The 24,395-nt window shown below is 42.0% G+C and overlaps 2 protein-coding genes across 7 annotated transcripts in view; one reads left to right on the plus strand and one right to left on the minus strand.

Moving 5' to 3' along the window:
- The first annotated feature begins 7,033 nt into the window (after nt 1–7,033).
- radx (RPA1 related single stranded DNA binding protein) lies at nt 7,034–15,001 on the plus strand. 2 transcript variants are annotated; one of them, XM_044223265.1, is made up of 15 exons: nt 7,034–8,264; nt 9,158–9,300; nt 9,449–9,641; nt 10,134–10,242; nt 10,475–10,575; nt 10,698–10,817; nt 10,909–11,004; nt 11,113–11,280; nt 11,728–11,885; nt 11,966–12,111; nt 12,249–12,296; nt 12,375–12,487; nt 12,572–12,808; nt 13,528–13,656; nt 13,754–15,001. In XM_044223265.1, the coding sequence occupies exons 1-15, from the start codon at nt 7,688–7,690 to the stop codon at nt 13,888–13,890; spliced, it is 2,475 nt and encodes an 824-aa protein (XP_044079200.1). In that variant the 5' UTR covers nt 7,034–7,687; the 3' UTR covers nt 13,891–15,001. The 2 variants fall into 2 exon arrangements, with proteins under 2 accessions (XP_044079200.1, XP_044079199.1); XM_044223264.1 differs by having other exon boundaries at nt 7,040–8,264; nt 13,474–13,656.
- A 3,155-nt stretch (nt 15,002–18,156) lies between these two features.
- Nucleotides 18,157–24,395, minus strand: part of npas2 (neuronal PAS domain protein 2) — a 44,762-nt gene continuing 38,523 nt past the window's right edge. For 2 of the 5 annotated variants that reach the window (XM_044222295.1, XM_044222294.1), the window contains 8 exons: nt 24,286–24,383; nt 24,064–24,150; nt 23,445–23,627; nt 22,601–22,828; nt 22,022–22,206; nt 21,439–21,531; nt 21,129–21,339; nt 18,157–19,879 (listed from right to left, as the gene is read on the minus strand). In XM_044222295.1, coding sequence (XP_044078230.1) covers nt 19,661–19,879; nt 21,129–21,339; nt 21,439–21,531; nt 22,022–22,206; nt 22,601–22,828; nt 23,445–23,627; nt 24,064–24,150; nt 24,286–24,383 — 1,304 coding nt within the window. In that variant the 3' untranslated portion in view covers nt 18,157–19,660. The remainder of the gene's footprint in view (nt 19,880–21,128; nt 21,340–21,438; nt 21,532–22,021; nt 22,207–22,600; nt 22,829–23,444; nt 23,628–24,063; nt 24,151–24,285; nt 24,384–24,395) is intronic. The other 3 variants (XM_044222296.1, XM_044222298.1, XM_044222297.1) reach the window with 3 other exon arrangements.

Genomic DNA, 24,395 nt, shown 5'->3' on the forward strand with positions numbered 1-24,395 from the left:
TCTCTCCTGTCTCTATTTCTCCCTCTCTCTTTCTTTATCTCTCTCTCTCTCTCCCTTTCTCTCCCCTCTCTCTCCGTCTCTCTCTCCTCTCTCTCTTGAGAGAAGCAGAGACAGAGAGAGAGAGAGAGAGAGATCCAGCTCCCACAGAGGACACATGGAGAGCTCTGAAGCCCGGATAGACCCGGGGTTGAGGCTGTGGACGATGGGCCTCAGAGCCAGGTGCTGCCGCTGAGCTTACAGCTCGTGGTGCGCCTTGTTGCTCACGTCCTGCCAGCGCACGGACTGCCCTCGCGCGTCTGTAAAGGTGGCAGGATAGGCTCCAGTAGGAGCTCCAGAGCTTTCCAGTGTCCTCGGTTGGAGCTGGATCTCTCTCCCTCTCTCTGTTTGTCTTTCTCTTTCTTTATCTCTCTCTCTCTCCCTTTCTCTCCCCCTCTCTCTCTGTCTCTCCCTCTCTCTCTCTGTTTGTCTTTCCCTTTCTCTCTCTGTCTCTCTCAATCCATTTCTCTCCCTCTCTCAATGTCTCTCTCTCTCTCTCTCTTTCTTTATCTATCTCTTTCTCTCCCTTTCTCTCCCTCTCTCTCTCCCTGTCTCTATTTCTCCCTCTCTCTTTCTTTATCTATCTCTCTCTCCCTCTCTCTCTCTGTCTCTCTCAATCCATTTCTCTCCCTCTCTCAATGTCTCTCCCTCTCTCTCTCTCTCTCTTTCTTTATCTATCTCTTTCTCTCCCTCTCTCTCTCCTGTCTCTGTTTCTATTTCTCTCTCTCTCTCTTTTCTCTCTCTCTCTCTCTCTCTCCTTCTCTCCCCTCTCTATCTCCGTCTCTCCTCTCTCTCTCTCTCCCTCTCTCTCTCTGTCTCTCTCAATCCATTTCTCTCCCTCTCTCTCTCTCTCTCCTCTCTCTCTCAATGTCTCTCCCTCTCTCTCTCTCTCTCCTCTCTCTCTCTGTTTGTCTTTCTCTTTCTTTATCTATCTCTCTCAATGTCTCTCCCCCTCTCTCTCCGTCTCTCCTCTCTCTCTCTCATCTCTCTCCTTTCTCTCCTCTGTCTCCCTCCCTCTCTCTCTCAATGTCCATCTCTCCCTCTCTCTCTGAGAGGAGAGAGAAATCTGAGAGAGAGAAGAGAGAGAGAGAGAGATCCAGCTCCCACAGAGGACACATGGAGAGCTCTCTGAGCCGGATAGACCCCGGGGTTGAGGCTGTGGACGATGGGCCTCAGAGCCAGGTGCTGCCGCTGAGCTGCCGCTGAGCTTACAGCTCGTGGTGCGCCTTGTTGCTCACGTCCTGCCAGCGCACGGACTGCCCTCGCGCGTCTGTAAAGGTGGCAGGATAGGCTCCAGTAGGAGCTCCAGAGCTTTCCAGTGTCCTCGTGGGAGCTGGATCTCTCTCCCTCTCTCTTTCTCTGTTTGTCTTTCTCTTTCTTTATCTATCTCTCTCTCCCTTTCTCTCTCCCTCTATCTCTCTCCCTCTCTCAATGTCTCCCCCCCTCTCTCTTTCTTTATCTATCTCTTCTCTCCCTTTCTCTCCTTCTCTCTCTCTACGTCTCTATTTCTCCCTCTCTCTTTCTTTATCTTTCTCTCTCCCTTTCTCTCCCCCTCTCTCTCCGTCTCTCCCTCTCTCTCAATCCCTTTCTCTCCCTCTCTCTTTATCTATCTCTTTCTCTCCTTCTCTCTCTCTCTCTCTCCCTGTCTCTCCTTCTCTCTCTCTCTCCCTGTCTCTATTTCTCCCTCTCTTTCTTTATCTCTCTCTCTCCCTTTCTCTCCCCCTCTCTCTCCGTCTCTCCCTCTCTTTCTTTATCTCTCTCTCTCTCCCTTTCTCTCCCCCTCTCTCTCCGTCTCTCCCTCTCTCTCTCTGTCTCTCTCAATCTCTCTCTCTCCCTCTCTCTCTCTCTCTGTCTCTCCCTTTCTCTCCCTCTCTCTCTCCCTCTCTCTCTTGAGAGAGAAACAGAGACAGAGAAAGAGAGAGAAAGAGAGAGAGAGAGAGATCCAGCTCCCACAGAGGACACATGGAGAGCTCTGAAGCCCGGATAGACCCCGGGGTTGAGGCTGTGGACGATGGGCCTCAGAGCCAGGTGCTGCCGCTGAGCTTACAGCTCGTGGTGCGCCTTGTTGCTCACGTCCTGCCAGCGCACGGACTGCCCTCGCGCGTCTGTAAAGGTGGCAGGATAGGCTCCAGTAGGAGCTCCAGAGCTTTCCAGTGTCCTCGGTTGGAGCTGGATCTCTCTCCCTCTCTCTTTCTCTGTTTGTCTTTCTCTTTCTTTATCTATCTCTCTCTCCCTTTCTCTCCCCCCTCTATCTCTCTCCCTCTCTCTTTCTCTGTTTGTCTTTCTCTTTCGTTATCTATCTCTCTCTCCCTTTCTCTCCCCCTCTCTCCGTCTCTCCCTCTCTGTTTGTCTTTCTCTTTCTTTATCTATCTCTCTCTCCCTTTCTCTCCCCATCTATCTCCGTCTCTCCCTCTCTCTCTCTCCCTTTCTCTCTCAATCCCTTTCTCTCCCTCTCTCTCTCTCTTTCTTTATCTATTTCTTTCTCTCCCTTTCTCTCCTTCTCTCTCTCTCTCCCTGTCTCTATTTCTCCCTCTCTCTTTCTTTATCTCTCTCTTTCTCTCCCTTTCTCTCCCCCTCTCTTTCCGTCTCTCCCTCCGTCTCTCTGTCTCTCTCTCTCTCCTTTCTCTCTCCTCTCTCTCCGTCTCTCTCCCTCTCTCTCTCTCTCTCCCTCTCTCTCTCTCTCTCTCTCAATCCATTTCTCTCCTCTCTCTCTCTCAATGTCTCTCTCTCTCTCTCTCTCAAGTTATCTATCTCTTTCTCTCCCTTTCTCTCTCTCTCTCTCTAACCCTGTCTCTATTTCTCCCTCTCTCTTTCTTTATCTCTCTCTCTCTCTCTCCCTTTCTCTCTCCCTCTCTCTGTTTGTCTTTCTCTTTCTTTATCTATCTCTCTCTCAATGTCTCTCCCTCTCTTTCTCTGTTTCTCTCTCTCTTTCTTTATCTCTCTGACACTCTCTGTCTCAATGTCTCTCCCTCTTTCTCTCTCTCTCTTTCTTTATCTATCTCTCTCTCCCCCTTTCTCTCCCCCTCTCTCTCTCTGTCTCCATTTCTCCTCTCCTCTCTCTCTCTCTTCTCTCTCTCTCTCTCCGTCTCTCCTTTCGCTCCCTCTCTCGCTCCCTCTCTCTCAATGTCTCGCGCCTCTCTCTCTTGAGAGAGAAACAGAGACAGATTCTTTTTATCTCTCTCTCTCTCCCTTTCTCTCTCCTCTCTCTCTCTCTCTCTCTCTCTCTCTCTCTCTCTCTCCATCTCTCCCTTTCTCTCCCTCTCTCGCTCCCTCTCTCTCAATGTCTCTCCTCTCTCTTTGAGAGAGAGAGAGAAAGAGAGAGAAAGAGAGAGAGAGAGATCCAGCTCCCACAGAGGACACATGGAGAGCTCTGAAGCCCGGATAGACCCCGGGGTTGAGGCTGTGGACGATGGGCCTCAGAGCCAGGTGCTACCGCTGAGCTTACAGCTCGTGGTGCGCCTTGTTGCTCACGTCCTGCCAGCGCACGGACTGCCCTCGCGCGTCTGTAAAGGTGGCAGGATAGGCTCCAGTAGGAGCTCCAGAGCTTTCCAGTGTCCTCGGTGGGAGCTGGATCTCTCTCCCTCTCTCTGTTTGTCTTTCTCTTTCTTTATCTATCTCTCTCTCCCTTTCTCTCCCCCTCTATCTGAGTCTCTCCCTCTCTCTCTCTCCCTTTCTCTCCCCCTCTATCTGAGTCTCTCCCTCTCTCTCTCTCCCTTTCTCTCTCTGTCTCTCCTGCCCTCGCGCGTCTGTAAAGGTGGCAGGATAGGCTCCAGTAGGAGCTCCAGAGCTTTCCAGTGTCCTCGGTTGAAGCTGGATCTCTCTCCCTCTCTCTTTCTCTGTTTCTCTCTCTCTCTTTATCGGTCTCTCTTTCTCTATCTATCTCTCTCGCTCCCTCTCTCTCCGTCTCTCTGTCTCTCTCTCTCTCTCTCTGTCTCTATTTCTCCCTCTCTCTTTCTTTATCTATCTATCTCTCTCTCCCTTTCTTTATCTATCTCTTTCTCTCCCTTTCTCTCCTTCTCCCTCTCTCTCTTTCTCTGTTTCTCTCTCTCTTTCTTTATCCGTCTCTCTCTCTCCCTGTCTCTCTCGCTCTCTGTCTCTTTCTCTCCCTCTCTCTGTCTCTTTCTCTCACTCTTTCTTTATCTCTCTGACACTCTATCTCAATGTCTCTCTCTCTCCCTCTCTCTTTCTTTATCTATCTCTCTCTCCCCCTCTATCTCCGTCTCTCTCTCTCTTTCGATTCCTTTCTCTCCCTCTCTGTCTCTCTCAATGTCTCTCCCTCTCGCTCTCTCTCTCTTTCTTTATCTATCTCTTTCTCTCCTTCTCTCTCTCCCTGTCTCTATTTCTCTCTCTCTCTTTCTTTATCTATCTCTCTCTCTCTCCCTCTCTCTTTCTCTTTCCGTCTCTCCCTTTCTCACCCTCTCTCGCTCCCTCTCTCTCCCTGTCTCTATTTCTCCCTCTCTCTCTGTCTCTCTCGATCCCTTTCTCTCCCTCTGTCAATGTCTCTCCCTCTCTCTTTCTTTATCTATCTCTTTCTCTCCCTTTCTCTCCTTCTCTCTCTCTCTCTCCGTCTCTCCCTTTCGCTCTCTCTCTCTCTCCCTGTCTCTATTTCTCCCTCTCCCTCTCTCTTTCTTTATCTATCTCTCTCTCTCCCTCTCTCTCAATGTTTCTCCCTCTCTCTTTTGAGAGAGGGAGAAAGTGTACGCTCAATGGCAGGGTAATAACAGCAGAGCAGACCCACCAAGGCTGGAAACGGAGCAGTACTGGAAAAGTATATGGGAGAGGGAGGCATCACACAACAGCGATGCACAGTGGCTGGCGGCTCTGAGAAAGGACCACAGCAACCTCCCTGAACAGAATCCAGTCACCATCACAGCGGCAGACATCCAAGAAAGAGTCTCAGGTATGAAGAACTGGACAGCACCGGGCCCTGACAGGATCCACCTACTGGCTAAAGAAGCTCACTGCACTCCATGAGCGCCTAGCAGCACAAATGAACCAGCTGCTAAGAGATGGGACGCACCCTGAATGGCTTACCGAAGGGCGCACAATCCTGATCCTGAAGGATCCCGCAAAGGGTACAGTCCCATCCAACTATCGGCCAATAACCTGTCTCTCCACAACATGGAAGCTCATGTCAGGCATCATCACGACTAAGATAAGTGGACACATGGATCAATACATGAGCAAAGCACAGAAGGGCATTGGCAGAGGAACCAGAGGAGCCAAACACCAACTCCTGGTTGACAGAACAGTCACCCAAGACTGCAGAGCCCGACACACCAACCTGTGCACTGCCTGGATTGATTACAAGAAAGCAGAAAGAATATGACTCAATGCCGCACACATGGATCACTGAATGCTTAGAGATGTACAACATCAACAGGACTCTAAGAGACTTCATTGCAAACTCGATGAGGCTGTGGAAAACCACCCTTGAGGCCAATGGCAAGCCACTTGCACAAGTATCCATCAAATGTGGCATATACCAAGGAGATGCTCTGTCCCCACTACTGTTCTGCATAGGACTGAACCCCCTCAGCCAAATAATCAACAAGACTGGCTATGGATACCGACTCAGGAACGGGGCCACCATCAGTCACCTCCTCTACATGGATGACATCAAGCTATATGCTAAGAGCGAGCGGGACATCGACTCACTGATCCACACCACCAGGATCTACAGCTCTGACATTGGGATGTCATTCGGGCTTGAGAAGTGCAGTCGAATGGTTACAAAGAGAGGGAAGGTAGTCCACACAGAAGGGGTCTCACTCCCAGAAGGAACAATAGCAGACATTGAGGATGGTTACAAGTACCTTGGAATACCACAGGCAAATGGCAACCTCGAAGAGGTAACAAGGAAGACAGCAATGGCCAAATACCTCCAACGAGTAAGGCAAGTCCTAAGAAGTCAGCTCAATGGCAAGAACAAGGCCCAGGCAATAAACAGCTACGCCCTGCCAGTGATCAGATACCCTGCGGGAATAATAAGGTGGCCAAAAGAAGAGATACAGACCACAGACGTTAAGACGCGAAAGCTCCTCACCATGCATGAAGGGTTCCATCCCAAATCCAGCACCCTGAGACTGTACGCTAGCCGTAAGGAAGGCGGCCGTGGACTAGTGAGTGTGAGAGCCACTATCCAGGATGAAACATCCAAGATCCACAAGTACATCCAAGATAAGGCCCCGACAGATGACGTGCTCAGGGAATGTCTCAGGCAATGGGGAACAGAGGAAGACGTGCTGGAGGAAGGACCATCATGGGAAGACAAACCCCTACATGGGATGTACCACCGGAACATAACTGAAGTGGCTGATATCAAGAAGTCCTACCAATGGCTAGAGCGGGCTGGACTGAAGGACAGCACAGAGGCACTCATCATGGCTGACCCTGAGCACCAGCACTCGGGGCAGTGACCCTCAAACTGGAGGAGTGGCTATAGCAGATCGCTGGAAGAACACCAGACATCTCGGTCCAGAAGAGTGCAGTACTAGGAACAGCAAAGATACTGCGCAGAACCCTCAAGCTCCCAGGCCTCTGAGCTCGAAGGATGAGACCACCCGCGGAGGGTGAAGGACAAAGTTTTATATATATATATATATATAAAATAATAATAAATTGTAGACTTGCAGTTAAACTGCAAGAACTGCAAAAACTAGAAACTGTAACATTTTTTATGAGTGTGTGTGTGTGTGTGTGTGTGTGTAGGTCATTCACTGTCCCTCAGGTTGTGGCATGTTGATATATAGTGGGCAGCAAGATCTGCCCTGTCTCCTTCTCATAGGAGTATTTTTCATTTTGAGAGCTCATTTAGCTCTGTGAAATCTGAGATTACAGAATTTAACCTGTTAAAGTAAATGTTCCTTATTTCATTGAATGTTGTATATTGTAGGAGGAAGTACATCTCTGTCTCAGCTTTGACTGACCCTGTACTTGGTTAGGATCTGTCTCTGCTTTCTATCTCTGACAGTAGAGAGATATTCTGCCATTTCTTAATCTCTTTTTAGGGCCTGATAACAGTCTGATATACTTTGTCTTTTGTGTTTCTTCATATGACTTGTAATTGTTTATACTGCAAATTCTAATGAATTTAACCCATTTTAAAAAACGAACAAAACAGTTGCCCTACAACGTACTCGTCGCGTTGATGACGTCAGGAGTCCGACTGCTCAGCGCGGAATTCAAAAATATGAATTTCCTGTGTACATTAACAGGATATGTTTTAGGCTAGACTAAAGTATTCAGTATGGTAACATTAGACATATAAATTAAGTATTTTAACTTATAGCGGATTTCTTTCTCTTTCGCACTTTTTGGTCTTTAAGGCAAACAGTGACGCAATCAAACAGCACCCGTGTTGTTTGTAATGTTAGCTTCCCTTAGTAATTTCGTTAGCGAAATATCCTCTTTTCCAAACACCGTGAAATATTAAGTCTTGTATAGTAAACTAGCTGTAGTAAGATAAGTCTAGTCCTACATTCTTTCAGATACCACTAGTTTCCCTGCGAAAGTTTAAACGCGTGAAGAACATTGTTGCTAATATTGGCAGGAAGACGTTAGTTAGCTAACAAGCTAACGTGAGATAATTTGATGACGGCAGCGACACACCAGCTATCCAACAGGCAACGAGTTGAATTAATTGTCGACAATGGAGAATAACTCGTCTTGTTCTTCAAATAGTCTTTCTCAAGCGTCTTTCCTCCAGAGGACGTTGGAGCGGTTATCCTCCACACAGTGTCTGAAACTAAAAACTGAGGAGGCGGTTCCTGTCGCTGTCATTGCACTCCAGAGGTACTTATCTGAGCAAACTGAGGGGCAGCAGCTCGACAGCTACGATGTGACGGTCACTGACGGAGTCTGGCGAGCCAAATGCTTTGTTCACCCTAGTTTAAATCGCCTGGTGCACACAAACATCCTGAGGACTGGGACTGACATCAGCATCCCTCAGTGCTCTTTTGTTTACAACGAGAGGAGACTTGGACATGGTTACATTTGCATTGAAAAGCTCAGATGTGGTATAGAGAGGTCTGCAGTCCTGCCCCGTATAAAGGATGTCAATTCACTGCCCATGCTGGTTAAGCATGGCATGGAGAGGAGTGTGCTGCTGCAAAGTGATGTTCCCCTTCAGGTGAGCCGCAAACATTACCTGTCTCTGTGGAACAACGACGACCCAGAGGGAGACATCTGGATCTCAGGGTCTCCCTCATCTGACACGGTGCTGGACGGTGAGATACTCTGATACTCTGTCACACACTGATCTATTTACATGGCTTACATTTACACCACTGATGGACTTTGCTACTTGGCTTTTTAGCTACTGGGCTTGAAGAAACCTACCAAGGCAAATATCACAATCACACCGCAATAATTTGACAATATTTTTGTAGGATGGTAATTGGTGCAGTCAGAATATGTTTACACTTAAGATAATGAATTTAATAAGTTGGATATGATACATGGATGCAGCTAATGATTATTGCCATTATCAATTTGTCAATTATCTCCTGGGCAACAAAGCTTAACAAAATAGTGAAAGTTCCCATCGCAGTTTCTCAGAACCCAAGGTGATGTCTTCAAACTGCTTGTTTTGTCTGAACAATAGTTAAAAACACAAAGCTAATACATTTATAATGATATAAAACAGAAAACGGCAGCATATCCTCAAGTGGGCTTTTTTGCTTGATAAATGACTTAAATGATCAGAATCGTCTGTTGTTGTCTCTACATTTTCTGTCGATTACTTGACTAATCATTTCAGCACAATTATGATGACCAAGCAGACAAAAGATGTCATTGTTCACTCAGCTACAACAAGCTAATGTGTTTAGAAGGAAACGTTTAACCTGTATTTCAAGATATTACAATACCCACAATCCTAGACAATATGTAGTCTTACATTATAAAACCAATATGATATTAATATACTATATCTTCCACATGCATTAGTTGCATGATTTACAGTAAACTGTACACTGTAGGAACGCAGTTGTTGACTAGAATATATGCACTCTGTCCAGTCCCTCTAATGCTTCTCTAATGTATTTTATGTTCATTTGCATGACCTTTGGTCTCTAAATTGCAGAGAAAATCCTGAAATGCAATGTTTTCTTTTCAACAGTGTCCAAGATTACTCTTCTTTGTAGTCTGGAGTCAAACTTTAGAAACACATGGAAACCTCTCCCTCTCCTAGTGAAGATAATACACAAATCCAGATTACGGTATTATGGGAAGTTTGGGCTCAAGATTGATTACCCCTACCAGGTGAGTTTGAACTTGCCAAGAATTTGGGGCCTCAGTAACAAGATGTGAACAGGATCTCACTTTCATATTTCTTACAAATTTTTCACTACTTATGTTGTGACAGACTGTAGTCTACTTGTTTTTCACCTCATGCGTTGTCATATTTCAGGTTTACTTTGAAGTTGCTGACCAGAGTGGGACAATGTCCCTTGTACTTTGGAACGAACTTTGTCCAGAGTTTTACCAGAGACTGAATGTAGGTACAGTATTGTACCTCCAAAATTACACTTTGAAGCAGAGTTATTCAAACCGGTCACACCCCCAAATGGACCATCACAGGATGAAGACCTTTAACTCTGTAGGTATGTACAGAACTACTGACAACAGTCTTGCATTTAGAAGTTTAGCACAAAAGTTTTGTGTGAATAGTATTGTTCTTTTTCTTTTTGGGTCTGAAAAGGTTGCATAAATGCTATGATATGTGGCATAACACTGTCATTGTCTTTTAGTAGAAACATGTCTATCCAACCCTCACATATCTAAATAAATCAAACAACTAACTACAACATTTTTCAGTTGCAGGATTCTGTAGTTTATACATGCAATTAAATCTGCTTTTTACTTAAGGTCAGTCTTGAGAATTTGTGTGGCTATCCTTTGAACATTTACCTTTTATTCCTCAGGATTTAACATTAACAGGGTTTGGAAAATGAAAGTAAAATATTCCATGTTTTGAAAAGTAATCATATAAAGTTTTGATTTATTTTTGGGTTGTCTGAAAGGGCTGGTGAACCACAGTATACCCTTAGCTTAAACTCTCTGTAATGTAATGTCTTCATATGTATTTTTCCCAGAAATCTGCCTGAACCCTCGCAACCCAGCTTCAGTCATCACTGTGGTCTCACCAAAGAGTGTACTGCCTCAGTGGGGATTGCCTGAGGTTTCCTACCAGTTCACCACAAGGTAATGAATTGGCATTTATCAGTCAACAGTTTAACATTTGTCTTGTATCTTTATCTAGTACTTTAGGTGTGCATGCTACAATATGCTATTTTGTACTGTTTTGGTTTATGCAAATACAAGAGACATACTACTTAATATTATTATTTTATACAGCATTTCCTTGCTGAGTCATGCTTTATAATGATTTCAGTTTTGTTTAAAAACTGCTTCATGTTATTTATTTATTTTACAGGTCAGAGTTGGAAAAACTATCCAACAATTCTGCATGTGATGTGATTGGTTTGGTAACTTTTGTTGGTCGTGTGGAAAGAGTCAAGAGTAAAGGGAACAAGGGTGAGAATTGTTCATATTTTATCTAAAAACTGGAAATGATTTTTAAAAACTAAAGTAAAGCTGCTGAATTTCCTTTTAAATATAAATCCAGTTATTGATGATTGGCCATGTTCACCTTTTAGGTCCAGAAAAATACTGGACGTATCGCTGGATCCACGCAGTGGATGGAACATCTAACCACCCTTTTATCCTGGAGGTTTTTTCCTCATCTCAACCAGAAATCTTCAGTCGTATATGCCCAAGTAAGTCAACTATCAGCTCTTATCTGATAGCTCTGCTGCCACACTTGGAAGCATTTTTACTTAGTTAAATATATCATCATCTTTTCGACAGTGACCTACCTGGTGTGCACTCAGATGAGAGTTTGTCAAGTGGAAGGCTCGTTGCCGTACCTCACAAGCAGCTTCGAGACAGAGACGTTCATCACAGGTTAGCACAGCTGCAACAATGAGTACCTGATAATCTACATAAATATGTGGTGACAGTATCGGTCACTGCAGTTGGAACTGAACTGTATATTATCTGTCTCTACAACAGGCTACCACAAAGGTCAGCCATATGTGAGTGACCCCAAAGTGAGGAGTTTCATCCAGTGGACCAAAACTTTGAAGGACAATGTTGTCCTTCAGAAGACCGCTGTTGGTGGTCATTATTGCTACCCTCGTCCCCCACAGAAATGTACCCAGTCAATGGCAGATGCCTCAGGTGAGGGAAAAACACAGAATGGTTCACAGGCACTGTTTAGCCTCAGAAAAAAACCTAAATTTTTATAATTTCAGGGCATGAAATGTTGGACTCCACTTCAGTACTGAACCATAATGAGATTCACTCCGTTCTCTTATGGGTGGCAGGAATCAAATAAAATCTCGGTCAGCATTCTCCTGCAGATGCAGCATAGTGTACGTTCAAGATGAATCATTTGTACTGTACACCTGCTCTGTCTATCTTAATGCATAGTTGCAGGGAGTTCATCTTTATACTTTTTATTTGAATTTTCAAAAGCTATTCTTTCAAGCCACCCATAAGAAGACAATTCTTAGACAAGTACAGTATACACTGCATCTAAAATTCTGCATCCCACAGTAAAAGTGATTTGGTTTAATTGACCATGTGGACTTTTGTTATTTTAAAAGCTTTATGCTCCGTCTTCAGCTCAAGCTCCTCTGGTTGCTGTGGCTGACTTGAAGAGGGAGTTAGAGACCCTGCAATATAGGGAACATAAAAAACTTGCAATTCAAGGACAGATCACGGCAGTGCGGTACATGAAAATCCCAAGGACCACAGAGTCTCAAGGAACAGAAGAGAAAGAGGTAATAGACATTATGTTACAGCATCTTTTCAAGAGTAATGACCATTAAAACTATTAAATAAGTCAACTGGTTTCCTGCAGGATGTTTCTTCTGATGCGTGTGAACAAGCTGTACCAGTTACACATAATCATCCCTCTATAGCTGAGCAGACTTTGGCAGCCAGTTTAACATCTCCCTCTGCGGAGCAAATCTCAGTAAGCAGAAGAAAAAGAAGAATTCAAACAAGGTATGATCTGACTCCTGACTAACGGTATTGAATCATTAATTGTACTTTTGTGGCTAGTAGGAGCACATTTCATCGAGCAGAGTTTAAAGCCTATTCAATTCATTAAATGAAATGTAACATATCAACATGTTTTCCAGAGAAGCCACAGAGTCCTCATTGAATCGTAGTGGCATGCCATCAAAAAGGTACTGAAGATTCAGCTGGTAGTGTTTATCAGTAATCCACTTCAATCATTCTGAGCTTATTTGTCTCTGCTCCTACAGGAAAGCTGGACATAAAAATACACAGGAAGGACAAGAGCAGGAAGAAGAAGAGAGTAACTCTGAATCTGAGGAGGTTCAGGTTGTGGAATGTGACCTACAACTGCAAAATCAAGGTGCATTACTGGAGCTGCAGCTTTACTGCGGTGTACCTTATGTGTTGTGATACACCGTCACACTGATGTGTTTCTTTCCGGCAGACTCGGATGTATTATCTTGGGAAAGCAGCAGTTGGCTGAAGCAACGACAGGAAGTGTCTGAACATTTGTGTCAAGGTGGTTTGCACCAGGACAGCATCTCTCGCAGGTTCACCTCTGATGAAAAGAACGTCCTCCTGCAGTGGAGTAACCTTCAGCCAACACGGTGGACACCAGAGCAAACCGCTGACACCACTCCACCTGTGGTTTGTCCAGGATACTACCAAGTAACAATATTAGGTGAGGTTTTATTGTAAGAATTACTCTGATCTGTGACGTACAAGACATTCATTTCAGCATTTCAGCTTCTGTCATCCAACCTGTGCAAAGTTTTCAGAACATTCTCGTTTTTTTCCTACATAATATTCTGTTGGAATTATTCATAGGATAAAGGCCTCGGCCTTCTCTTTCATATGAATGGCTAGACCTAGCTAACAGACCTTTTTATGTTTTTATTATATTACCTTTATGTCATCAATGAGTTGCTTTGAGGTTGACAGCTGCTGTCAGCAGAAACCAGGTTACTCAGTCTGAGCCACATTTAGAAAACACCAAAATTCATATAGCTCCATATTATTAATCTGGTTCATTAAACGTTTATTCTCTGCCTTCTATTCCATTTTCAACAAGTTGTGCAGTTAAACATGGCATTGTCTACGAACAGCAGCTTTTAGAATCATAACACTTCTGTCTGTTTAACTTCTGAATGAACGCACTATAAGCCTGTGAGCTGCCACACAGTCAGGTAGGTCTGCCTTTAGAGCCTGCCTTCAGTTAGGGCTGAAAACCAACCTCTTAAAAAAATACCTAAATTACCCAAAACATCTAAAAAGCTACCCATGTTTTTATGTTGTAGACTGTTGGAAAAAAAAACAATCTTCTTTTGTTAATTTTTTTTTTGACAGGCATAAACAAGCAGATAGCTGTTGATGCTGCGTATTTTCCTGTTGTGAGCTCAGATGAGCCCAGGGCTGTAGGTCTTCCCCAGGATCCCCATGGCAACACGATGCTGTCCTGCCTTTCGTCAGGCTTCCTCTGCCCTCTCAGTGACTCTGCCAACCACAGTGAAGCAACACTTCCTGAGCCAGGTAGCCACCACAGCAGCCTTTTATCACTAATACATAGCATCATATTTAGGATCAGTGTGACAGGTGATGCTACATTGTGAATCTTTTTGTCTTGCAGAGGCGGTCTTAGTGACTGCCAATGAGCTGGAGGATACACATGTTGTATGCATCTTGGACTTTTGTCATCTGGGTGGAGATAAGGTGGAAGTCCTCATCAACAAGGTGTACAGAGTGACAGAGGTTTGTCTCGACTAGGAGGTACAGAAGAGCGAGTGTTCAGTTTTGTGAGAATATCTTGTAATTATTGTCAGCATACATTAATCATGTAATTATACAGTTATTTTGGATAGAATGAGCAAAGGAAACCTAATCCACTTGTTTTAGACCAAACCTCAATTTGATACTTGTAAATTGTCTGATTTCCTGTTACACATGTAAAGTAAATATGACAAAATAATTTAAATAATGTTTTAATGTTTTGAAGAGAGGAACATGTTTTACGATCGATTAAAACACTGAAATACATAAAATTGCACATTTTATTACCACCAGAATGCAACAGTGTATTTTCTGTGACTGACAGATGTTGCTTAGGCTACAGATAAGGTGTCCGTTTATATGCTGCAAGTTTTAACTCATGAAATCATCACTGTAGATTAGTAATTTTGAGAAATTAATAGTATTTTGGATGGCTGCCATAAAATGAATCACTGTGAAAATCAAATCACAGGGAGGTGACAGCGGCTCATATGGGCTCCCTCTGCTGTGTCCTCATTAACACCAAGTAATGTTACATCCTACATCTGATCATAATCCCACTTAAAGTTAGCTGTTTAGCATCATGTGAGATGACTTTATCAGAGAAGTGTTAAAAACTTTTTGCACAATATTTTATTTAAGTACTGATGTCAAACCTTTTTCCTCCATGTCCATAAATGAATACTAACCTGGCCTTTTGCATTAAGAACACACAATTGAGAATTTTCTTTGTAAACAGTTTGCTCAGAATAACAATACATATGTTTAAAAATATTTATTTTCAAATATTTCACAATATCCAGGTTGATTTATAAATAATTCAATATAACATAATTAATGTCAAGATATTTTAGAATGTAAACTTAATTTGTTAATTTCTTTTAAAACAATATTAAGGATATTTTTAAAGCTTATTTTGATGGTAAATACAGAAAGAAAACAAGCCATACAAGTGACTGTGCAACACCAACTTGGACGCAAAAAAAAAACCTCACCTCCTCTAATAAGACACTTCATTATCTGTTATAAAATTACTTTAATTTTAAAATCAAGTAACATACATTTGTAATCTATTAGACATATAAAATAAACAGCTATATAGACTAAACTTTGTTTTTTTTTGTTGTTTTTTTTACATTCTATTATACAATATATTCAATGTTTGTTTCTGCACTGAAACTGCAGAAATGAATTAGGCTGTGAATCAGGTTTGTTTTGTTCATGTCCTGGCAAAACAGAAAGTATTGATCTGACTGTCCACTCTCACATTTAAGGTGCCAGTCATTATTTTACAAATCAGAAAAGCACAAGTTAAATGTGATTAAAATCACATGCCTTCAAAAACAATGACACTCAATGAAAAACCCCATGAAGAAGAAAAGCATTCTGAAAGATGAGGAGGGGGTTAAAAAAAAAAAAAGGGTGCAGCTACTGCTGTTGGTGAGAGCAAATACAAAGAAAAACCGTACCGACTGGGCAGATGGATTATTTACATTAACTTCTGTGAAGCAATACACACCTGAAACAAACATCTGGCGGAAAATGAGGTGATTTGTCCAAAGCAAAATAATTTAGGGCTTAACCCTAAATCTGGAACACAATGCATGAACTACCTCGACATGATTCACTCACAATAATGAGCAGAATTTCCCTCAACCACCTTTGCAAGGCAAATAAATTGTAGACAAACATGGACTGACAACTTCTTTGAATGATGTGTTTAGATGGAAAACAACCTTAAAGGGACAGTCCACCCCAAAATCAAAAATACTAATTTTTCCTCTTACCTGTAGTGCTATTTATCTTTCTATATTCTTTGGTGTGAGTTGCAGAGTTTTGGAGATATCGGCCGTAGAGACGTCTGCATTTTTTTTAATATAATGGGACAATTTGCCACTCTGGCTTGTGGTGCTCAAAGTGCCAAAAAACTACATTTGAAAAGATCAACAGGAATGTCTCTTTCCAGAAATCATGACCCGGTTACTCAAGATAATCCACACATTTGTTGTGAGCAGTTTCATGTGAAAGAAAATAGTTCCTACATGAAACTGCTCACAACAAGGTCAAGGTAGTTCCATTATATTTAAGAAAGGGAGACGTCTCTACGGTCGATATCTCCAAAACTCGGCAACTCACACCAAATTAATCTAGATGGATAAATAGCACTACAGGTAAGAGGAAAAATATGTATTTTGGATTTTGGCATTGAACTGTCCCTTAAGGGGAAATTTCACTGTGATCAACTGAACGGTTGATATTCGTCAAAATTATGAGTTTTCCAAAAATATCAGATTTCTTTCAGTAGCTGAAATAAAACTGAGTAATGAAGGAAAGTAAAAAAATATATAGTCATCTATGGCACCTCTGAGTTGCTGGCTGAGCTGAACTATACCAAATGTGGATGTACAGAAATACATAAAAGGAGATTGAGACTTCCCTCAGCCATCTAAAAACAATATCTGATGATGATGTACAATTGCACTTTTTCTTAAAAGCTAAAAAACTGAAACCCATTAAACTGAAAAGAAAGGGAAATGACTTTTTGCATGTTCACTTCAGTTTTGGCTGAATCACCTTTAAAAGACTCAGCTGTTATTATCACTAGCAGTGAGCACACAGCTGGACAGCTGTTCCTGCGCCCTGATGTGAACTCTAAAAGTGTCTGAAATTCTGCTTGACAGGGACATAAGGATTCAGATTCAATCATCATGAGGGAGATGTTAAACTGACTGCCAAATCATCATGGTGAACATATGACCCTTTGCTCCAGAGTTTCTATGTTTTGTTATAATTTTTTGGGGGGAAAACCACCACTCTACACCACATTCCCCTGCAGACAAAGTCCTGTGTAATCATTGTGATCATAGTCTTCACTGGACATATCTTGTACCCTTAAAAAGATACTGCTGATATCAACGGCTGAAGGAATGTTAGGACATTTTCATTAAAAAAATACTTCCATATAATTTACATGGTACAATGGCTTATTATATACCTCTATATACATCGTACATCTGTTCTAAAACATTTAAAACAGTATAAATTAACATTCTTCTTTTCAAATTGACATTGCACATAGGAAAGTGTAAATCGGCACTGAACGTACATTTTGAAAGTGTTCTGACAGTTGAGTCTTGTCGTCCAAGATGAACAGCACCAGTCTTGAAAGGGGCTACGACGTAGCTAACTTGAATGTGTACAGCTGATGTGGCTTAGACCAAACTGTCATACTGAGCATGAAGAGCTGCTTTTTATAAAGTGTATGTAGCACAAGCTCCACGGTGAGAATGTCAGCAAACACAGAGTCACGAGAAACTGTGTTCTTCCTGCTGAGCTATCTGGGAGCAACTATGTAACGCAGGAACAAATTTAAAGATAGAAGATTTTTAAATTTAAATACTAAAGTTAGACTCTGGCACAGGCAGTTTCTGTACAGTATACTGTTACAAGTTGTCTGTCTGATTGTCATTAACAAAAGAGAGATGTAAGTATATGTTCTTTAGTGTGTTTTCTTCCTGGACATTGTTCAACTGCTAATCCAGATTCACCAATACACCTGAAACCTTTTTCTGTTACAACTGTCATCTCACCATTATCGCAGTGCTGCAATCTGACAACACTGTCTTTAAAGAACGCATCATTACAACTTGAGCCAATAAATATGTTACTTTCTTATATTCAATATGAATGTTTTAGATAGGAGTGCAGTTACAAGAGCTGATTAGCAGTTGCACTTATCGCAGCAAGATTTCCTTCACCAAACAAACATAAAACAGTGTCTCTCAAAAAATGAGGATTGTCATACAAAAAGTTAAAACCAGCGCAGTATGAAAAGAACAAGATTGTAACATCTTGAAATAGTGACAGGACTGACTGCAAAGAACTTGAGCAACTTCCAATCAATGTTTGATAAAATAATGTCAAATATAGTGTTAGGTAGTTTATCGCTGCAGCTGTATGATATTTTACACAATAACATATTGGAGGTTACTGTATTTTCGGGGAACATTAAACAATATCTGCTAACAATATTATTGTTTTTAAATGAGATCACATTCATAGTACTTGTAAATGAGCTCATTTGGTCATGATTACAGTGTAAATTTTGTGACTCCTCAGATGGTCAAATAAACAAAACAAATGAATGACCAGAGCAGAATAATAAAGAGGGTAATACTGATGAGAAATATCCAGGTAGCAGGCAGAATCTCTCCCAAATCATTTCTCACTGTTTTCAAGATATTCAAATCACCAAGCATACACTTGCACTGCAGAAGGTTGTTGTATTGTGGAAAACTACTATAAGCTACATACAGATCAGTGGTGGTGCACAGTTGTTGTGGGAACAGCTTGTATTAAACCATTAACCCAGGTGGGATAAGACATTAAGACCAGTGTTGACCTTTTAATGTCTAAATGAACAGATAAAATCAATTATAACTTTTGGGTATAAAACTAGTTTCTTAATCCCATTTTTTTTAAATGTCTATGTAATAAATAAACATGTAATGATTTCATTAGAGTTTCAGTAAATAGTTAAATGAATCTTATTAGATACTATCATTACAGAAAGTATTCAAAAAGAGTTTGGACTTACTGATGTAAAGGTTGCAAAAAGCATCCAGTACATCTTTGTAATATATCCATTACAAATCTAGATGTCTTTTGTTTAAATCTGATGTGGAAAATAATAAATTATGACCTATGAAAATATAACTTTGTATTCCAAATGGACCTGAGCTGGATTTTTAAAGCCGTAATCAGATAAAACCATCAAACCGCACCATGGACGTACCATGGCTAAAGGCACAATTTCCCCCCCCCGCGGTAGCTTGTTTATCACCTAAGTACTCATGCTGCAAAGCTCATCAGAACCTAAAATCAGGACTTCAGAGCTGTGTTGTCATTCTCAGTGAGACGTGGTGGGATGGTTGTAGCACCCCTACTTCATTCCCAGATTGAGGCTTTAAAAATCTAGATAGACCTTTCTAATAATTTGAGAATATCCCCCCCAGCTTCCCAGTGTAGCGTGTTACATCTAAATTCTTACCAAACCTGATTTTAGATATGATGGTCATCTCACCACTGCATGTTTTACAGTAGAGCTCCTCTCTAGTGACTTGCCATGAACGTGCCTGCAAGTAAATCATTGTTTGGGGACAAAATGGGAGCGACGTCTGAAGACTGCCAACTGAAATACCCATTGATGTAGAGTTCCCATGTACACAAATCCCTTTATGAGATGAACCATTTTCATTGGAGCTAAAAATCCTACCAAGGGTGATGATTTGATATCACTGGGGAGGGGAGTCGAGCTGTAGGTTTGAAAAATAATCTCACTATTAAGCCATTAGTGAGGAAAATAGAATATAAATTGATGGGTACATTTTTTGTTCTACTTTTGAGTAGGGAGCAGTACCAAAGTGTAAACAGACATGTGAACGCGTTGTCCTCTTGATTGATGCCTGAGTGCGATGTGGGCCGGTGATAAAGGCCCAGCACCTCAGACTCTCCTCAGATCCTGCAGGTGACGTCAGGTCAGTGCAGCCTCTGCTTGTGGTTTTCACTCCAGTGGTGTACACACCAGCTTCTTCGGGAATGGGCAGCTTCACATCGAAAGTAACGTCACTAGAAGCAATTTTCCACTCTCAAGCATTTCCGCCGCAGAACTTGACTTCAAGTTTGACTTCCAAATGCCACAACGTGCTGCCGCCTATATGGCGACAACACAGAGGGAGATCTCAGCGCTCTAACGTAGTTCACACCGCTACCGAGTCAGCATATTTCGGAAGTCTGAAACACTGCCAGTCTGGTTTTGGGAATGTTGGTATTGCCTCTGTTGCTGTTGCGCCTGTTGCTGTTGTGCTTGCGGCAGTTGCTGTGTTTGCGGCTGCTGCTGGATGTATCCCACAGTGCTTTGCTGTGGGACATTAGTGCTGTGTAAGAATGTTGGCGTAGACCCACCCTGTACAAGTCCTTGAGTCATCTGTGGACACAAAACAGAACATGAGTGGTTTTATCTGTGAAATCTGTTGCCAATCTAATCTTTGACTGAGATGCATAATAAATTGTGTATAAATGATGAGTGCTATCTCTTAATATTAAAATATTCAATAACAATCAGAGTGTAATACTTTGTATGTCTAGTGCATGAGACAGTCATTGTCTAGTATAAATGAAGCCTTTTCTGACTTGTCTGCTATTCCTGTCCAAGGAGGACAGGTATTGTATAAACAAATGTAAGGGTGTTTACCTTAGGGACTGTACAAACATTTTGGGGTGAGAAGGGGGCTGAACCTTGTTTGACTTTTTTTAAAAAGCAAGGCAGTCCCCAGGGTTATTGATATTTGCTTTGAACCCTCCCCTTGATTTAGAAAAAAAATGCAACATTCCCCCTGAATTTCTTCAACTCAACCCTGATTTCAAGCTTAAAATGTTAATGGAACAATAATTTTTACAGTGCCCAAATCACACATTAGTAGTGAAATCATTTTAGGCGCTACTAAATGACCAGTGAATGAGCGAACAGGGCACAGGCAACAGCTCTGTGACTGCTGAAGGGCCTCAGCACCATAATATTTTTGTTTCACATATTGGTCGGACTAGCTACTAGAAAGTAAAGCCCTGATACAGAGACATGATTGTTGTCCTCAGTATGTGGTATTAAACAATATTTTACAAAAGTTAAAGTGATCACTTCAGAGACAGCATATATGATCTCTCTAAAGTGACTCCACAGTGTCACTCTAAATAAACTGATGTAATATTTTCTTTGGTGTGTAGACGGATATAGGTAAGCTACTTACTAACACTGTTTATCTATGTTAAGTTTTGTAACGGCTGGTGACTTGTGTTCTAGACAAAGAGAAAATTATTCAGTATAACATGATTCAATGTCTGACCTAATTAATTTTTGATCACATCACGCCCTTGTTACAAAGCCAAGGTTTTAGAGTGATTGAAAATAACACAGCTCTCTTGGTTAACAGCCTGTGGAAATTGCACAGTAGCTTGTTGCTGTGGTAACTAGGGATTCAGATGCAGTGTAATGCCTAAAATGATCATAAATCAGTAAACATATAGCCTTGGGTAATTACACTGAGCAGCATTATGCAACAATCCATTACAAATGACTGTAGTTAAAGTCAAAAATATGTTTCTAGAAACCTGAGGACAACAATGAACACACACTGACTAATATGGTTGCATCACTACACAGCAGATGGGCGTCGTACCTGAAAGAACTGCTGGGGCTGCTGTAGCTGCAGGGAGTGCTGAGAAGCCTGAGGCTGAGTGTGGTAGGCTGACTGGGACTGGTTTGAGATGAAACTGTTGTGTGGGATCATTATGGGGGACGTGAAGACCGGGGAGGGCACGAGGACGGCGTTGCAGTTGACCTGTTGCATGGAGAATGAAGGAGCGATGATCTGCTGCTCCAAGGTATATCTGTGTGGAGGGCACAATGAAGAAGTCAGGCACAATATGAAATAACACCACACAAACAGATGTGTGTGTGTGTGCACAGTCTAATTAAACAGTTCTCACATGGTTTGGGAGATGCCCATGTTGCACTGGGAAGGCTGCGAGGTGACACTGCTAGTGGGAACCAGCGTCTGCATTGGCTGGTTGAGGAGCATGCTGCAGGAAATAAAATCTGTTACTGGAAGAACAGTGATGTCAAAGAGCGTGAGGTTTTCACCTTCACACTTTCTTCTAAAAAGTGGGTAGTACAACACATAAAAACACTTTTAATCAAGGAGCTAAAGAGTGTCTTTGATCTTAGCAGAATATCTTAATTTCTGAAATCATTTGGTACCAGACTCATATTTAAAATTAAAACAGTGTTATCTACTTAAGATTCAGCCTATCAGAGGTTAGAACTAATGTGCCCGTCATTTCATGCTAATGCTAAATTTATTTCCAGTTCATTACCAGTTGAAGGAAGATGTTTGCCCTGCTAACTCGTGTGCTCCTGTGTGGGATGGCAGAAAACTGCGTATGCTATTCATAAAACGGACTGACTTATTTTACAGTGTTTGCCGTACCACCATTATCACCTGTGGTTTTAAAGAGCTGAAAGTCACATTTCTTAATGTCAAACATACTGCGTGTTTTTCAGGGCTCTCACCGTAGTTGTCCATCTTGGCTGAACTCGCTATCTGTGTGTCTTTGGTTTGCATCCTGCAGAGACCTCGTGTTGGTCTGAGAGAACATCATGGGGTTGCTGTAGAAGGGCATCGTCAGACTCGTGTTCGTCTGCACGGGCACACTCACTGACTGTGCCTGCCCGCTCCGTGCAATCCTCTGCTGGACCTGCAATGAAAAGAAGGAAATACACACAGCATATAAAAACTATAGAACCCACCAGTCTAATTAAATAAATATTTAATATGCTGATAATTCCTTCCTACATGAAAATAATGAGGCAGAAGCAGGTTTCAGGATTTTGTTTGCTTGTTTGCAAGCAGCATAAGAAACTAATTACCAAGCTACCACCTGTGGTTGTGATGTTCATATCTTCCAGTAATAGACTGATATTACAGCTGAATCCATAACCTGCCTCCTGTTGTGTTGTGAGCACTGAAGTAGGCTACGAGTTGTTAGTTGCTAATGACTGAAGGTAATTTGAGTCAATATTATCCTCTTATCATTAGGGGATTTCTGACAGTTTTGTTGTCTAAGATTTTTTACTTGTACGGCTCTGTACCTGTGATGAGGGTGAGCTGTTCTCTCTCAGGAGTGAGTGAGGGGATGAACTGTGGGCCCCGCAGGACCCTGGTTTAGGGTGGCCTGAGAGCTGCCTGATCACCCCTGACTGGCTCTGTTGGGCCGGCCTGCCTGAGCCCTGCTGCTGCTGCTGCTGCTGCTGCTGCTGCTGCTGGGGCTTCTGCTGGGCCTGGCCAAAGTCATTGTGGGCAGGCTGCTGTAACAACATCTACCACACACATTAAGAGAAAATATTAATTTATCCTTCATTTACTAAAAAAACAACAAAAACAGTTTGCTTCCACAGTGATAGTTCTTTACAATTCCTGTTTATTATAAAAAAAAGACAAAATATATCCAATAATATGGTTCACATGCTATTTCTGCATATCCTGTAGAAAGATTTGAATTATTCTGTTCAGTGTTTATTTGTTTTCAAAATCACAGTAGTATGTCTGTAACGCCTTAGATTTATTCATATTTAGGTGAGGTTAAACTGGCAAACAAAAAGGGAGGGTCAGTAGAATACTTGTGGCTGAACTGGTTAGTGCCTGCCTCTTGGTGGGGCCATTCCACCATTACCATGAGGGATTAGGTAGAGTAAGCTTGCAATATGATGTTGACTTTCCTTAACAGCTGATATGCCTAATCATTTTTTTTATGTCTAGATTAAAGTCTGTGGCTACCTATTTCTTTAATGAAATTCAGTGTTTTCCCAAAGCAGAAAACACCATTTCCTGTCTTTTGTCTTCAAATGAAAAGATCCAAGTGTAATGAATAATACGGTTAATGTCATATTTAGAGAGTAGAGTAGTTTATTTCTTTTATCTCTGTGGGAGTGTTACCTGGAGATTAGCGAGGTGAAGCTTCTCCTTAATGTCGTGCAGCTCCTGTTGCTGCGTCTTAATGTCAGCTTGCAGAATGCGCGTCCTCTCCTCCAGCTGCTCTTTCAGCTGGTTCATTACACAGAGCTGAGGCTGCTGCAGCTGATACATGGACGACTGCTGCTGCTGCTGTGTTTGCTGTTGCTGAAAAGACATGATATAAAAAAAGAGTGGGAACAGAGATGATAAAAGCCTGACTGTTTTCTTTTGTACGTTATTATGTTTTTTTTTTTTTCCTGGGTTTTCTTTTTCAGAAACTACTGTAAATGAGAGGTAATCAGTTGAGTCATATAATGGTTTATTCTTGGTTTATACTTTTTCTGTGAAGTAGGTCAAAACAGGCCAATTACATTACATTACAACAAAAAACACATTTCAGATATAATCTTGATGCTTATTTCTTTTTTCAGCTGTCTTTCTTGGTTTTATAACACAATCTTATAACTAGGCCCGGGCGCACTGTAGGCAAAAGCAACAGATGGAATAAACACACACAGCAGCAACAGTCATAACAATAAGATACTGTACACAAACAGAAGAGAAGAAGGCAACAGGCAGGAGAAGAAGTCTAAACACTAACCATTGCGGAGTGCTTGCTGCAGGTAGGAGAAAGGGGGAGGCTCACTTGGGGAATGAGGTCAAATGAATTTTGTCTTTGTGCCAAATTCTACAGGGGAAAATGACAAAGTTTTACAATTTAGCACAACCTGTGATATTGTGTCAACTTTGTGCAGTTGTTTCCCACTGATCATTTTATCTCCAAGGACAGACAGACACACATAAAAACATTGTATAAACTGACCTTTGAACTACTAGGTTGGAGTCTGGCAGATGTCTTCTCTGTCCCAATGGAAGCAGACTGCCATGATGGTGTGCAGGCCTCTGTGTAGGAGTTAGCTGCTGCAAAAGAGA

This window comes from Siniperca chuatsi, linkage group LG14, assembly GCF_020085105.1.
Source record: "Siniperca chuatsi isolate FFG_IHB_CAS linkage group LG14, ASM2008510v1, whole genome shotgun sequence".
In the NCBI taxonomy this organism is placed as follows: Eukaryota; Metazoa; Chordata; class Actinopteri; order Centrarchiformes; family Sinipercidae; genus Siniperca; species Siniperca chuatsi.